This window comes from Trachinotus anak, unplaced genomic scaffold, assembly GCF_046630095.1.
Source record: "Trachinotus anak isolate AG129_WGS33_773 ecotype Australia unplaced genomic scaffold, CSIRO_AGI_Tana_v1 ptg000011l, whole genome shotgun sequence".
In the NCBI taxonomy this organism is placed as follows: domain Eukaryota; kingdom Metazoa; phylum Chordata; class Actinopteri; order Carangiformes; family Carangidae; genus Trachinotus; species Trachinotus anak.
Window position 1 is genome coordinate 28,732,102 of NW_027273862.1, and position 15,896 is coordinate 28,747,997.

The 15,896-nt window shown below is 41.2% G+C and overlaps 1 protein-coding gene across 4 annotated transcripts in view; it reads right to left on the reverse strand.

The window, feature by feature from the left end:
- ppip5k1a (diphosphoinositol pentakisphosphate kinase 1a) overlaps positions 1 to 15,380 on the reverse strand; it is a 31,729-nt gene extending 16,349 nt beyond the window's left edge. For 3 of the 4 annotated variants that reach the window (XM_071489644.1, XM_071489641.1, XM_071489642.1), the window contains exons 1-18: positions 10,426 to 10,714; positions 9,120 to 9,315; positions 8,583 to 8,673; positions 8,365 to 8,450; positions 7,711 to 7,865; positions 7,032 to 7,133; positions 6,294 to 6,455; positions 6,061 to 6,182; positions 5,849 to 5,950; positions 5,184 to 5,270; positions 5,022 to 5,097; positions 4,810 to 4,919; positions 4,067 to 4,152; positions 3,834 to 3,959; positions 2,339 to 2,460; positions 1,906 to 2,088; positions 750 to 891; positions 137 to 360 (exon numbers count right to left, since the gene is read on the reverse strand). In XM_071489644.1, coding sequence (XP_071345745.1) covers positions 137 to 360; positions 750 to 891; positions 1,906 to 2,088; positions 2,339 to 2,460; positions 3,834 to 3,959; positions 4,067 to 4,152; positions 4,810 to 4,919; positions 5,022 to 5,097; positions 5,184 to 5,270; positions 5,849 to 5,950; positions 6,061 to 6,182; positions 6,294 to 6,455; positions 7,032 to 7,133; positions 7,711 to 7,865; positions 8,365 to 8,450; positions 8,583 to 8,673; positions 9,120 to 9,315; positions 10,426 to 10,569 — 2,316 coding nt within the window. In that variant the 5' untranslated portion in view covers positions 10,570 to 10,714. Of the gene's footprint in view, positions 1 to 136; positions 361 to 749; positions 892 to 1,905; positions 2,089 to 2,338; positions 2,461 to 3,833; positions 3,960 to 4,066; positions 4,153 to 4,809; positions 4,920 to 5,021; positions 5,098 to 5,183; positions 5,271 to 5,848; positions 5,951 to 6,060; positions 6,183 to 6,293; positions 6,456 to 7,031; positions 7,134 to 7,710; positions 7,866 to 8,364; positions 8,451 to 8,582; positions 8,674 to 9,119; positions 9,316 to 10,425; positions 10,966 to 15,259 lie in introns of those variants that run through there. The other variant, XM_071489643.1, reaches the window with a different exon arrangement.
- Between the last annotated feature and the right edge of the window lie 516 nt (positions 15,381 to 15,896).

A 15,896-nucleotide genomic window follows, 5' to 3' on the forward strand; every position in this document is an offset into this window, starting at 1 on the left:
TCTTGGATTGTTACAAAAAAAACCCCCCAAAAAAACAAACAAAAAAAACAACGAAAACATAACCTACACAAAAAGCTCAAGAAAATGTTTTTCTGCAGCACTCAGAAGTCACGCCGCTGTCCTTTCTCTCTCTTACCTGTGGGATGACGATGTCGGCCAAAGCTCGAGACAGTCTGAACAGCTCCAGTGTGTCCTCCAGGCCCAGAGTAGCGTTGTGAATGACATCATACTTGACACAGTCATAAATGTCAGGTATTTTACTGATGTCGTAGCGGCCGTTCTTCATGCGGAAGTCTCTCTCAAGTTTGGACCAGCGCTGCAGCATCAGCTCCAGTGTCTCACTGTGGTACAGCTGCAGGTCTGAGGAGAGAGAAAGAACAGTTCAAGATGAGGACAAATCAAAGGTAATTTGATTTTGTTAGAAATTACTTCCAGTAATTTTACTACTTTGATCTTAATGCAAGAGTCAGCACTGGTATTGTAGAGTACATCTGAGGCTGATGGGAAGGTCTTTAGTTTTGCATATTAAAAAAAAAGCAAAGACTGGCATCAGATGAGAAGTCAGAGGATCACTATTCATCCTGAGGGGGGCATGACTATCTGTATCAGACATCATGACCATGAGAATCAATCCAGTAATTTTGGACAGTTTGTCACTGCACTGAGCTTGCAGTGAGAATGTGGTGTGTCAAAAACAAAAAGCGTAAGACCCTGACATCCTTCTCAGGCTGACACAGGAGTTCACTCACCAGCTGACTTAGGGTCTTCCATCCTTTTGCGGATCTGGGAGGTGAGGCTCTGGATGAGGGCGTAGACCTGGTCACATGTGGCCACTGGGTTCTGGACTATCTTCATTGAATTCACCAAAGAGGCACTACAGGTCGGGGCCAGCTGTCACACAGAGCAAAAAGAAAAATGACAAAGCACAGGCCAGTTAGGTAAAACAAATGAACACTGACTACTTTCACATTTCAGAGACCCAAAAAGCTCCGGGCTGCTAAACCACACAAGTCTGTGTGACTTTGTCATTGGATTTAACACAGCAAACTGAAGACATATCATTAATCTGATATTAATGATATGCTTCCACTATGACAGGTTAGTAATCCTCTGAATGATCAAAGGAGACATGGGCAGAGACCTGGTTGAAGAGTGACCACCTGTCTCTACTTATAATCCTCCAAGTCTAACAAGTACTGTGGGAAACATTTGTCAAAAAAAAATTCTTTAATTTAATGGGTTAAGTGGAGAACAGGGACTAGAATACTATTTACAACCACAGTCAGGGAGGAGTAGCTCTTGTGGTTAGATTCTGAACATGCAAACAAACGTGTGTGCAGCTAAGTATAACCACGAGACGGGACTCAATGCCCTGTGAACAGCTCCACTTATGTAGTTAGGGGGTGAGGACCTCAACAGCACAGTCACTATAGGTAGTGCTACTGCAGCCAGCTGGGGATGTAAACCAAATATAGTAATCAAGAGAAAGTAGTTTTCAATCATCTATCAAGCTCATGGGCTCTGGTTCAATATTGGCTTTCCCAGAAATGAGCAGCTGAAACAGATCTCTTATTTCTCGTAGTGTTCTGGGTTGAATTTTAACTACTTCATAAAAAAAGCAGATCTCTATCCCTCACCGTGAACTACGGACTGATCTCTCAGCTGCAGTCTGTAAATAATTGCACTGATCCAAAAGGTTGCAGTCAGACTCTTGAAAAACCAGCTACAAAACAGATCATGACACATGATGCAAGACTTCATGTGTCATGACCTGTGTGCAGAGAAGGTGCTCACAGGTCTACTTATTTACACCGGAGCCTCTCAGTGTTGTCCTCCTCCTTCCACCAGGCCCTCACACAACAGAAAACTGTTGAGGCTCAGAGGTAAACACATTTAGCTAATCACCCTGTCGTAGTCCTCGTCTGTGAAGTCCCTGTCCTTCTGCAGAATCTCGTGGAGCCTGGCCTTGACCCGGTGCTGGCAGCTGCTCAGAGAGTCGCTGTCGTTGTCCAGCAGCCCGTTCATGTTGGCACTCTTCACCATCTGCACCAGGATTGGTGTCAGCTCGCCCTCCAGGGCCAGCAAACCCTGCGCACATAGACACACAGACAAAATTAGGTAATGGTAATAGTGTGGCCAATACTTTGACAAATGACAACTAACACGAGCTGTTTTTATAGGATGAAGGACACAACATACCACCACTTTGACTTGACGGAAAGCAATAAACTAAAATCTCTTTGACAAAGTCACATTCTGTTATTCTAAGTTTGTATGGAGGCCCTAGCTGCATGCTTTAGTCTTCAGCTTCAAACCCTACTCTCAGGACACCTCATACCTTTGCGAAGGCTGCGGCCGTCATCTGCACCCTGCCTTCGTCAGATGCGTATATCTTCAGGTCATGTCTGTAGGTGCTGTGTAACCGCAGTAACCCACAACCTGGAAATCCAGCGTAGTCTCCTAAAGGAAGACAGAACCAACAACAATATCAGTGCATGTACAGATCTCACCCTGCTGGTTATAAATTCACTGTAAACCTACTGTTTGTGTCGTGGTTGTGTGTGTTTGCGAGTAATAAGTACATAGTTTATGATAAGCTGTCACCACCTTGATATTCACTGAGTCTAACTGGGGATCTGATCTTTTATAAAACTCATGCTGACATCAACTTCACACTAGAACTGGCTGAACTCTTTGTATCCCAGCTGCCATTTCCTTGAAGAGTGTCACTTTCCTGGTCCAACTTTTCTTTGTTTACATCTCATGTTCACTGATAAAGAGTCTCAACAATCTTTCTGTTATGAATTCACCTTTATAACCTTTCAATCCTCATATTCCCTTGGCTTTGTTGCTCTTTTCTTTGCAGCTGGGGTTCAGTTTTGTCACAGTCATATCTTATTTACTTTGTTCAGAGTCATTCTTTGATCTATGATATGTACACACCTATAGTCCTGGAATTAACCCATTGAGTTAAACCAGATTAGCTTGTTTATACAAGTTGATGGGGGAGTTAGCTGATGCAAGTACGTAATAACACCAGCAGAGAAAAAGAGCAGAGAGACAGACAGAGACAGAGACAAAGTGAATTTGTGCAGTTAGTCAATAACAGAAATCAGTTTTATTACTATAGTGACAGTATAACAACAGGTTTTAGGTGTTATGGAGACTGTATGTAATAATAAACCATAAATACAATATTTATTCATGGGGGCTTCCACTGTGTAGAATACTGAAAACACACAAGTATAATGGTCTTTTTGACCCACTTTTCATGTCCCTCTTCTTGCCTCTTACTCTGGCCTTGTATGGATCAGTGGCTGTTCAGTGTGGTGGCAAAATAAGCAACTCAAAGCCTCTTAAATATGAGGCCAGAGCCTCTTAGTAACAGGAGCTGGTGGTTGGTATATGTTGATGTTTCTTTGCTTAAAACCTTTCTGCTCAATGCCTGTTTACATGTTGATGTTCAGACCTATGAGTACTCAGTTATTACCACATTATTACATTAGTACTGAGCAGTCAGGGGTCGGACTAGACCCATCTTTGAAGTCAGTCCTCATTTTGATGTCAAGTACACACCTGTAAAGTTTCATGACTGTATCTTTAAAGCTGTGAAGCTCGTGACAAAATGTGTCCAGACATGTAAACAGCAGCACTCAAAAACTCTGTGGTGGTTCCCTCTACAGTAGGTGTCTCCAGGACCATGTTTTACCATGACACACACACCAATATAATATAATACCAATATGATCCTAAACAGGCAGCTGGCAGCGAACAGCCTGAGGAATGAAATACTACATGGCATTGTTTAGGCAGGAAAATACTCTGTGTCTCACCTTGTCCTCCGGGGTACATACAGCGGAAGGCCCTTCCCAGCTCCTCAGCCTGCACTCTGCCAGCAGGCGTCAACTCCCCCCCCCACTTCAGAACCAGCAGCAGAGATGGGCCCTCCTTACGTGTGTCTGCAAACCAAATCCAGAGGAAGGCCGTCAATAGTCACTTTAGTTTTTTGGCCAGCTTGAGCTTGGCAAAATATTACTGTGAAAACATTGCCTTTATGTCTTCCTACCTTCTTCCTCACTGGAGGTCTTGGGCTGCCCATGGGGCAGGTAAGTTAGTTGCACTTTTCTGTTGATTCCCGAGAAGTGACCATACCTTTATTAGCATTAGAAAATGAAACAAATCTGGAATCATTAAAAAAGCTATTTATGAATTAAATTGCCTGCATTTCTGATTGTGCCTTTGTAAAGTTAAGACAGGCCATTACCTGTCTATGACTACTAACGATATGGTTTTGATTACTGTAGAAACAAGACAAGCATGTGCAGCAAAATACAATGATCTGCCTCATTCAGCTGTGAAGTCTTTTTAAGAACACATGACTGAAGACTCCTCTGACACTCGTGATGATCTAATTTCTGTGTGTGGAGGCTGTTTACAGGACACACACAGCAGCCACAACAAATCAAATGCTCCTGCAGTTTTGTTTAGCAGATGGTGACCTTTTAAAGACTGGTTTTTCATTACCATTGCAGGAAGCCAAATACAAACACTGTCCAAACCACAACAATCAAAAAGAAGGCTGAGCTTTATAGTCATTTACCTGACTTTTTTTTTTTTTTAAATACTTTTTGGAGTTGGTGCTTGGTTTTAAGAGTTGTTAAACCACCAGTATGAAAATTAAAAAACCTGTAATTAATTTTTACCATGATGGTTTGAAACAATTTGCTGAGATGACCCAGAAATGAATAAGCTGGATATTAGATGGGGGACTGATGGTTAATAAAGTGACCCAGTTTCCTAACCACTTACATTTCCAGAACAGTCTTCAGCTGCTCCAGTTTGGACTTCTTCTCCTCTATCTCGCAGTCATTGTGCTGTCCTAGTTCTGCTAACAACTGCCGTGTGATGTCCAGCACCTCCTGTTGAGGTTCAGAGCAACAGGTTGTCAGAAACGTTACAGATGTTCACACACAGACAAGTTAAAACCAACTCAATCATACCTATGTCAGACTTTTTGTTACCTGCAGTTGTTTTGGCTTCTTCAGCTTCAGTTTCCCCGTTTTGTATCCTCCATATTTTTCAAACAGATCAAAGAACCTGAATCGGAGAATAACTCAACGTTAATCAAAAGTCTTTAATCTGCCATAGCAGTGAAAAGGAGGGCAATAACATAGATAACATACATGGGGTTGCGAACTTCCATCTTCATCTTCTGTTTAGGCGTTCTGTCTCCATGTCGGATGACAGCAATGACACAGCGCAGCTCCATCCTGAGGTGCAAGTTTGAGGAGAATCAGTTTCCTTGTTAGAGGTTTAGTTGTTTTGTTTTTTGACAAACACATATCTCATTGATGGACTCTTCCTCCAATAAAATTGAAATAACACAAATTTTAAAACAACAAACACATTTACAAATATTCTTGTGGTCATACAATATTTTTCTACACTGTTTATGACAATGATCAGGGACAATTTAAACCATTTTAATAAATCAGTGCAAGACAAATAAAATGGGTGCATTTTGCAAGAGCAGAACACAGAGAGCTGCCACACTAACCAGACTCTTTGCTTCAGGTTTGGAGTGTCCTTTGCAATAGCTTAATTTAACAGCTACATTTTTGAGAAGGAGGCTGTTTTAGTGTTCAGATGAATTTCATTAAATTCAAAAATTTAAGACTCAACTTCCTGATATGTGCAAATATCAAATTTAAGTAGTTTTAAATTACTTTCCACATCTGATTCAATTCTCTATAATTCAAGGACCCAATATGACATAGTTTGAGACACAGAGACACACCATTGCAAAAATTTTCATCTGTTTTTTTGTCTTTCTCCTGTAGTGACTCACATGGTCCCTGAAGTGGTGGGAACAATGGGGATGTCCTCTGCCTCCGTAGGGATGGACCAAGGAATCTGAAACTGTGGAGCCAGCTCACGCATCACAATGTTCCTGAAGAGCCATGAAGAGACAAAAAATATCAATCAATGATCAATTAACCACAACAAGCTCAGGAGAAAATGGTCCAGTGGACAAGAAATGACAAAAACTGAATATGGTACCCAAGGATCTTGGCACAGTCGTCATAGTACTTCATTGAGTTCTTCACGAAACTGAAACCATTGACATCACACACATAGGAGTGTCCATTGGCTCGGAGAAGGTCGAAGCCACAAACAGTTTGCTGCATTGAAGGGAGAAGAGAGGAGGCATTTCTGTCAGTGATGAGGAGACGATGTGAAACAGTATCAGTCCACAATGGAAGAATAAGTCAAATGAGACAAACCACATTTACCTTGAATGCTAAGCAAACTTTACGGGCTACCAGTTTCTCCATGGCTGAGAGCATGACGGGGTAGCGGACCTCCTTGCCCTCGCTGTCTCTTTCCACCTTCCCATCCAGAGCTGGAGACTTCCGGGCTTCAGCATGAGCATAGTCTGGCCCCACAGTGTAAACCTGAGACCACCAGACATCCACTCAATCACTCTTATTTTTAAAGTTGATTCTGAAGTGTCACTGACTGTATTACAATATCAAATTTTTCTTTAAACCATATCCTTAATGTTATTCAACAATGAAACATAAAACTCTCTCAGATACAGTCGCAACCATATAGGTTTATGCTATGGTCACTAGTTTTAATTATTTGAACTTTGTTTCTAAGAAATCACGTGTTTTTGTTTTGTTTTTTTTTTGCATTGGTGCTGAGTTAATTCAAAAGCTACATTGAATGTCTGATATTAGAACAAAACAAAATTTTAAGCTCAGTGATTGGATGTTTCTTGATGAAATGCATGGGAGTGGGATTCACAGTCACAGTTCCTCCCACTTCGTTTATGTACACGAGCTTGTAACTTCGTCTTTTTAGGAAAGAACCAGACATTCTCTAACACAGTTGTTAATCATTTCAACTGATAATTCAGACAGCTGACTCCAGAGCCACATAAATTCATTATGGTCCTTTCAAGTGCGTCATAATCCATCTCAGATATTAGTCACAGTGATTTCCTTTGAAAATAATTAATACTCTACCTTAACATCAGTGCCATCTGTTGGCATGAACTCTTCATAGATGTAAGAGCCCGTCTTCCTCACACTGCTCTCTGGAGAGTACACGCTGCTCCGACTCCCAATCTACACAAGTCACAGAGCAGAAGCACCATCACAGTCTGATTTAAAGGCTGCAGCTCTGTGTTTGACAACCGTGTGCCTGATTTATTATAATGCTCTTTCTCTGGCACAGCAACAGATTCATATATCATCACAAGAGAAGCTATTAAGTGCTGCAGGTTTGCTTTAGTCAGTTCAGTTGATTAACAGTTGCCATTATTACCAACAGATAAAAGGAAGGTGCACATTCAAAATGTCAAGAACAGCCCTGGGCCTGTAACACTTTCCAAATATAACATGAGTGCTGTTACTTCAGACACACAAGGGCACTTTGAAAGGGAACAGGGTTGCTTGAGTCTTAAAGCAAATTCAGATCTAAGTTAATGAGTCAAAACCATAATTTGGAATGAAAGCATTTACAACTATGCATTACTAAAAAGGTCATTGAAAGTGGTTGTCACAGCAACAGTTAGCTGGCGTTGACAGAACAATTTTAACATTTTGCAGTTAGTTTCCTGTTTCATTCTAACTTGCAGTGGATCTTTCAGCTGGAGAAGTGTTATGCTCAGGACTTATAGACTGAAACAGTCAAAGAAAGGACCTTTCTGAAGAGGCGCTGGCTGCCACCACCAGCAGAGGTGGGGTAGTAGATGTAGACATTGTGGTCCTCAGCACAGACAGGCTTCTCAACAAAAGGCTTCTGGAATATCTCTCCGTTCACCTCCACATGGTCCTCCCCTTCCACCAGGTTACACTCTGAGACACACACATACAGAAAGCCACTTCTCAGTACCACCAATAATTTATAGAGACAATGCTTGACCCCTCAGGGTTTACTATTGAGCCCTGGGAAGCAGCTCTACACTCTGAACCATTTGAAGTTCATTGGTTGTTCAACAGCCATAACCATCAAGGAAGGCAGAGACATAAAACATGTGATCGCTCATCAGTTCAGGGACTGTCTCTATGTCACTGTGTAAAAACAGCATTTAAATACCAGGCCCATCATATCACAGCACTTGGGTATGGGACACTTGCAACTGCTTCACATTTGATACTATATTTATCCACAAGCTGAAATAAAACCAATGCACTCCTAAATTAACGGCCTTGGGATGCTGCATGGACAGGGGCTCTGGCTGTTGCTATAGAGTGAATGCAGTCTGTATTGTATTGTCCTTTCTTCATGTAAATTTACAAAGTATAAAGTTGCATTAATAAGAAGTGACTTATTCACTATCAATAACAGACTGACCATCTGGCTTATCTGGGTCACGGTTCAGCACAGCATAGCGTGGTAGATCAATCCCTTCCTCCTGCAGGATCCGATACACCTCTCTCCTGTTAAAAAATAATATAAAATAACAAGGAAGTAAGAAAAAATAAGTAATATATGATCGTTATATTTTCAAGCCTCACTTTGCTTTGCATGCATAATTGCAACGAATAGTACATTTAAAGTTTAAAGATTACCTGTCCTGTATGTAGTACTGCATGTTCAGGTCATTGATGAGCAGAGGGTTTCTGAGTTTGGCATAGCTCACTGCCTTATCCAGCGGGAAGCCTGGTTTACATGCAGAGAAACATTTTAATAAATGAAGCTCATAGACAATATACTGTTGGGGAATTCAAGTTCAGAGTTATGGCTAATGAGACATTGTTAGAAGAAACATAAACACTTGAGACAGACTCACAGAGGCAGACAGAATAAAACTGCACTGCACATAATGCTGACATTGTGTTACAAGACAGAAGCTCCATTTAGTATGTAAGAGATCGGGTGGCTGATAAGTGGCCCACATGATCACACAGGCTATAAACAGAATGAGTAACATGCATCTGTTCTTTTCTTTTATTTTGGAAGATTTTTTAAAACTGAAGAGATACAGACCTCACATCTGTAGGAAACATATCAAACCTACTTCACACATAACAAATGAAAAAACACAAATAACACAGTGGGTGTATTGGCATTCTGTCTGTGTGCATGTATGTGTTTGTGTGCTGTACCCTTGGAGTGGAAGGAGATGAGGCAGTCACACAGAGGCCATTTGTCCACGGGCTCGTTGAGGATGACGTCCTCTGGGAAGATGACCACAGTGATGTACTCAAACCTGCACAGCCTCTCCAGGATCTGGGTCATTGGCTTGGACTTGGACTTCTTCATCATGCAGCAGATCCCCACCACGATCTGTCGCTCCGGGGGCTGAGGAGGGGAGAGGGAAAGGAAAGCAACAATTTAATGATCTGTCTGCGCGTAAAAGAAATACATAACAAAGGCAGCTTTGTCCCTCATACTGAAGAACTGAACATAAAAATGGCTAAACTGTCTATATCGACACACATCCGGGGGGGTGACATCACTGCATACATTATCAGTCCAATTAAAGTCTAATCTAGGATGTCAGCACAAAGTATATATGCAATTTCCTCTTAACTACAACAAGACTGTTAAACTGGCTCCTAGATAAGGCAGTCGCATTCAGTGTGTAAACATGCCATTCAAGGACCCTTTCCACTAAACCTCATGTATGTCATTTTGGTACAGGATTAGAAAGCTTGATCATGTTTATGCATAATCAGGTCGTTAATTGTGTTTTCACATAAATTCACCTGCAAGACAAAGACTTCAGAGCAAGACTAGAATTGCCATCTTGTGGTTGTACGTCTCTGCCAACCAACCAAGTTACAGGACATATGCTCAGAATCTTTCCTACAGTGTTGAATTATGGCCACAAGTGTTTTTGCAGAACATTATGATGTCACAGTGAAGTTGACAATTGACCATTTGGATATAAAATGTCATCACTTTATCAATTTATCCTGTTAGACATTTGTGTTAAATTGTGTCATAATAAGTTTTGTGACCTTGAACTTTGACCTGGCTGTCATGGCATAAAAACATCACTGTAGGGTAGAGCAGCAGGATGGAGGAGGCGACTACATGTAGTGATCCATCATTCTATTTAAAATAATTTCATCTAAAATCCAACTAAAACTGAAACCAGCACAATAAGGTCAGGTGAAGGTGAGAAATCTGAGCTCTGACCTGCTGCATTTGAACACTGATTTACAATAACTAGGTTACTTCAGTCCATATTGAGGATTCTTTTCAAGTTGTTCATACTCATTTTCACTGTGGCTGCAAGGGTGCCCAGTGTTACCTGAAAGCCTGCTACTGGTGACTATCTGCATGTGATCAATTACTAGTAATCTTGATACAATATTCTACCAAAGTTCCTCCTGCTAGCATGAGATCTACGTGGAGCAACAAATCATAGTAAAGCAGTTATGGAGATCGATAAAAGTCTCCCACCGAGTCTGTGTCTTCATCGTCCTCATACAGCTCCATGTCTGTCCTCATGCTGTCCTCCAGGACCTCGCTCTCATCGTCCTCGCAGCCCACGAAGAATCTGGGAGCGCCACGCCGGCTCTCGCCCGGGCTGTTGGGCTCTGACATCACAGTCCCCCACGGCAGCCCTCAGCGTCCCACCGCGCCATCGTACACCAACACACCGCCGGAGCGGGCCGCCGATGGGGAGGGCACGAGGCCTGGGGAAAGGGACAGGTCCACTCTGCCCGGGCTGGACAGCAGAGCCAGTAGGTGTGTGAGGCAGACAGGTAGGATGGGACAGAATGAGCACGGCTCAAACAAAAGAGGATATGTGAGAAATTATGGAGCTGGTCAGTGCTCTGCAGTGACGTCGCTGCTCAAGTTCCTCATTCTTCATTCACCAAGTTCACATCTCATATAACCAGCTTGGGTTTCTTACGAGCTTTCAGCAACTTGGAGGCTGAAGCTCCAATTATCTGATGACAGTCCTTTCCTCCATTTGTACGCAAGAGTCCTACACACCTACAAGAGGAACAAAACATTTAACATTATTCATGTAATCTTGCTTCATGTTTTGAGTTGTATTCATTTGCAGTTACGCATTAGAAAAAATAACAGTGTCTCAGCACTGCAAAATAGCCATATCATAAAACATGCTGTTCACTCTTCATCCATGTTTGTTTACATGTGGAACTCGTGATATGTGGAAAGGAAATGATATATGCTGCTGTATTTTACCAAACTTATTGACAAGGGCATATTGCAATACCTTTAAAATATATATAGATTACGCAATGAAACAAATGAATTAAAATTCTCTATGAATCCTTGACATCCAATACTTAATCAAAAAGGGAATGAGAAATCAATCATGATCATAATCTAAATCTATAAGGTCACTAATTGAATCTAAAAGGATCCTTTCAATGCCTATCTTTGTTCAAGGGTACAGTCTCGTTATGCTGGCCTATGCAGGTAATATTTGAAGAACAACATGTGCAGCACTGCAGATGTCAGCCAATACACCATCTTTTTAAGCAGAAATGGCCTTGTGCTTGAGCAATGATTACCCCCAGCACTTACTCTGCTGTTACACATTCAACCCTGACGCCACAGTCTGTTGCTGCAGTGGGGGCATCAGCCCTGATCAGCATTTCCATCACCACTAAACACTAGTCAGTCGCGGAGACAGGACAGGCAGCGGACAAGTCATACTGTAGACAAACCACAACTACTCATTACTCTCTGGCACGCTAAGAGACACCCATCTGAACAACAAACGCTTCACCATCAGGCACAGTCACTCAAGGGTCAAGGTTGATTATTTACAGTGGGAAATATTGTTATTAGCATCAGCAGCCTCGATGGGGTCCAAATGAGAAAATAAACAAACTCTTAACTGTCCAAAGCCTTTGGGGATCTCAAGCTGAGTTAACACAAATAAGACCAAGTTCCCTCCACACATCTTGGTTGTTTATTTTAAGTCCCTATGGCCTAAAACTCAGTGCTCAGCTAATCTTCCTGGGATCCACACATAGCTATAACAATGTAGGCAATATTTCAACCTAGATCTGAAATGATTAGTCAATTAATTGATTTGTTAAAAAAACCAAAACTTGATCAGTGACCATTTTGATAATTAATGATTCATTTAAGTCATTTTTAGGCAAAAATGGTAGAATAACTGTTTCCAGCTCCTCAAATGAGAACACTTCCTGGTTTTCTTCAGTGTCTTCTATGATAGAAATTAACAGTCTTTGGGCTTGGTTGAATAAAACAAGCAATCTGAAGATGTCAGCTTGGGCTAGGACATTGTGATGGGAATGTTTCTGTTGTTTTTCCGACACTTTATAAACTCAACAATTCATCAAGACTAAATTCAACATATTAATCAATGTAAAAAATAGTTAGAGCCCTTTCCTTGGTTAAGCCTCAGGCTGCAGTGGCCCTGAGAGCTCAACACACTGCAACTTAGGGAACATCATTAGGGAATATCCTCTTTCACTCTTTTAACATTACTTCCCAAGAACATTTAATCGGTGGAGGACAGTGTAATACGGAGGCCCTGAGAGCTCATACACACACAATACACACAACACCACTAAATACACAGACACACAGCAAATACTCACAGCACAATCAAATACACAAACACACTGCAAACACTGACAACACAAGCAAATACACAAACGTACTGCAAATACTGACAACATGACAGTGGGCTTGTGTATTTGGTTGTGTTGTCAGTGTTTGCAGTGTGTTTGTGTATTTGGTTGTGTTGTGTGTGTTGTGTGTGCATGAGCTCCCAGGGCCTCTGTATTACCCTGTCCTCCACCGGTTAGATGTTCTTGCGAAGCGTTGTTAAACGAGTGAAAGAAGATATACAGTTTAATTATATATTATTTATATTATTTAAGTATGACACCTTGATGTTGGTGAGGTCTGTGCACATGTATTTAAGGCAAAGGAAATAAGAAAACAGGGTTCATTCTGGTCAAGTCTGAGGCTGTTAAGTATTACTATTTAAAAATGTTTACCTGCTCCCTGGTACAGAAACTCATTCTTGCTCCCATGATGGGACTGGGTTGATTCAAAATAAACTCTTTCCATGGCTAAGTGGATTAGTGTTTCAGGGCTTGAGCGTAACCGTTAATCTTTTCTATTACACCTGCTTACTCAGGATACAAACAGGCCCATAGCTCCCACTCTGGACCCTGAGATCATGTCCTCTTTATTTTTTATGGGACTCTGGGGATTTATGCGACAGGGCGTGCAGTTTACATTCTACAGTTTCATGCTACACGAGCCTGTTGTGGGGTGAAAACCCTACATCTCCATGATGCCTACTTTTAAGGAGCCAAGAAAAACATACGTTATTTTAACCTTGGCACAATCTAGGTTGAACAACAACAACATGAAAACCAATTAGGAGAGCAACTAACAGTTCTTTTCATTATCTATTAATCTGATGAGTTTTTCCTGGATTAACTGATTAATTATTTTGTCTATAAAATGCCAATAGTAAAAAACTTCCATCACTGCTGTCTAAAGCACAAGGTGATGTTTTGTAGAAAATCTTTACATTTGCATGGCTGGACCGTGAATGTTTGTCATTTTTTGGATAAAAACTACTTAATGATTCACTGAACATCAGAATAGTTGCAGATCCACTTTCTGTTAATCAATTAATCAACTAATTGTTACAGTTCTAAAGCCAAAAAAGTTGTACTGATGTAAAGTTGTAAAGTAATTACTGCCTGTGATTGTGGCTCTCTCCACCTCTTTCCGCTTTCTCCCAACTTGAACCCACTGACTCAGGACTGCTTGCTGGGGCAGGCTCAGAAGCCTCTCCTTTCTTCCATTCAAAGGCTAATAGTCATTTCTAGACTCTGTCTTCACATTTGACCCCAAAGTGGGTGCAATGAGTAGTGACTCAGGATAACTGAGCACCACAAAATGAATCTGCAGCTATTTTTTATCTTGATCATTTCATGTATTCATTTAGATCAACTAATAGATTTAGATCAAAAATACACTTTAGGCTGAGGAAAATTAAAACAGGCATTTTTTCACTATTTTCTGGCAGCTTATAGACAAAATTATAACATATCATCAATAATAGCTTTCCTTATACAACTTCTGTTTTAAAAACAAAGATGTATACACTACTGAGCAAAACTTTTGACCACTTAAGATGTTTAGATTCTTATCCATCACACAACACCATCAGCGGGTGTCCGATTGGCCATACTACTAAAACTAATCATGTTGTCTAACTACCAGAGACAAGAAGAACTGCAACAGGAAGTGTGGCTCCCACAGAGCATTGATCTCAACATCATGGAGTCAGTCTGGGATCACGTGAAAAGACAGAAGACCCTGAGACAGACTAAATCCACAGAACAACTGTGGCAGCTTCTCTAAGATACTGGAACAATCTACCTGTCAAGTACCTGAAAAACTGTGTGCAGATGTAATGACAAGAACTGGTGCTGTTTTAAATGCAAGAGAGGGATCACAGCAAATACTGATTTCATTTAGTTTTTTTTTTTGTTTGTTTTTGTTTTTTAAATTCCTTTGTATGAAATTAACGGATAAATAAAAGCTATTGATGGCATTATTTTTGAAAGCCTCACTTTACTTATATTGGCTAAGATGTTTGTACACTACTCTGGGTGTGTGTGTGTGTGTGTGTGTGTGTGTGTTATACATATAGTGTCTGTTGTGAATGTTCTGACAACAACACACCCCAGCTGCACTAATAAATTGGAGCCAACTACCTCGAGAAAAGCACCTGATGTTCCCACTGGAAGTGGGCCTGACAGGTCGAACTGGTTTAAGATTAATCCTGCAGCAACCAGGGCTAATCTGAGCTTCAGGCAGGACCGATGTCTGTTATGACCGTTATATTGCTATTTTACTGTTACAGATTCACTAACGTTATGTGCAATTACATAGCGAAGGGATGCCAGAATATGAAAACGCAGATACAATATAAAAGCGTGAACCACAATAAAGAGACAACTGAATGGTAATGTTGGTATGTAAAACCAATCTCCATGGCCCTATGTCGTTATTAAGCGGAGAAACTGTGGTTAGCTCCCGTTAATTTTAGTGGTGTACAACACATTTAGCTGGTGTTAGCCGCTGTTAGCATTCAGCTAACAAGTGTCCCGGTTATGTGGACAGGTCTTCCAGGGCCTGGGTTTGAAACGAATACCAAATATCCGTGCTGTTATTCATGCTAACGTTTAAAACTGGAAGCGTGTCGGCCATATTTCCATCACTACTTAGAGACATTTAATCGTGAACTCACAGTGTAGCTTGAGGGCTTGTGCCGTTGCCATCAGCTCGCTTCCTTTACTCCTGACAGTTTGACTGTGAAACCAATCTTATTTTTTTCTGTTTGACGCACTGACGACGAACGTTTACAATAGCCAATGGAAGAAGAGAACGATTTCAGGAAGGCGGGGCCCAAAGTCATACGAGCCAATAAGGAACGGCCAAAGGCGGTCGGGCCATGAAAGTCGGAGGAGAAGAGCGTGAGCGCCCCTCGGCGTTGGCTGTGAGACGAGCGGGGAGGTACCAGCGAGGCTACAAGCAAAACAACCATTTCTTTAATGAACATTACATTACATTGCTATGAGACTGCAAAATGGCTTTCTGTATCTGCACAACGGAGCCAAACTTTTCATCATAACAAGACCGACTCTGGATTTATTATATTATTATTTATCACATAATCAATCACAGCTGTTATAATTCAGATTGATCTTTTTGATAATCTTTCAGATGTATGTGCTGTTACTGTATAGGCTGTACATGGAGCAGTTGATTCATATATTATAGCTTACATATATTCAGTTAATTCATTCTACAGCTTTTAAGGAATATTCATATGACTTGCACTACAGCACACTCATAGATGGGCTACTGGGGTTCAGGGGTACTCA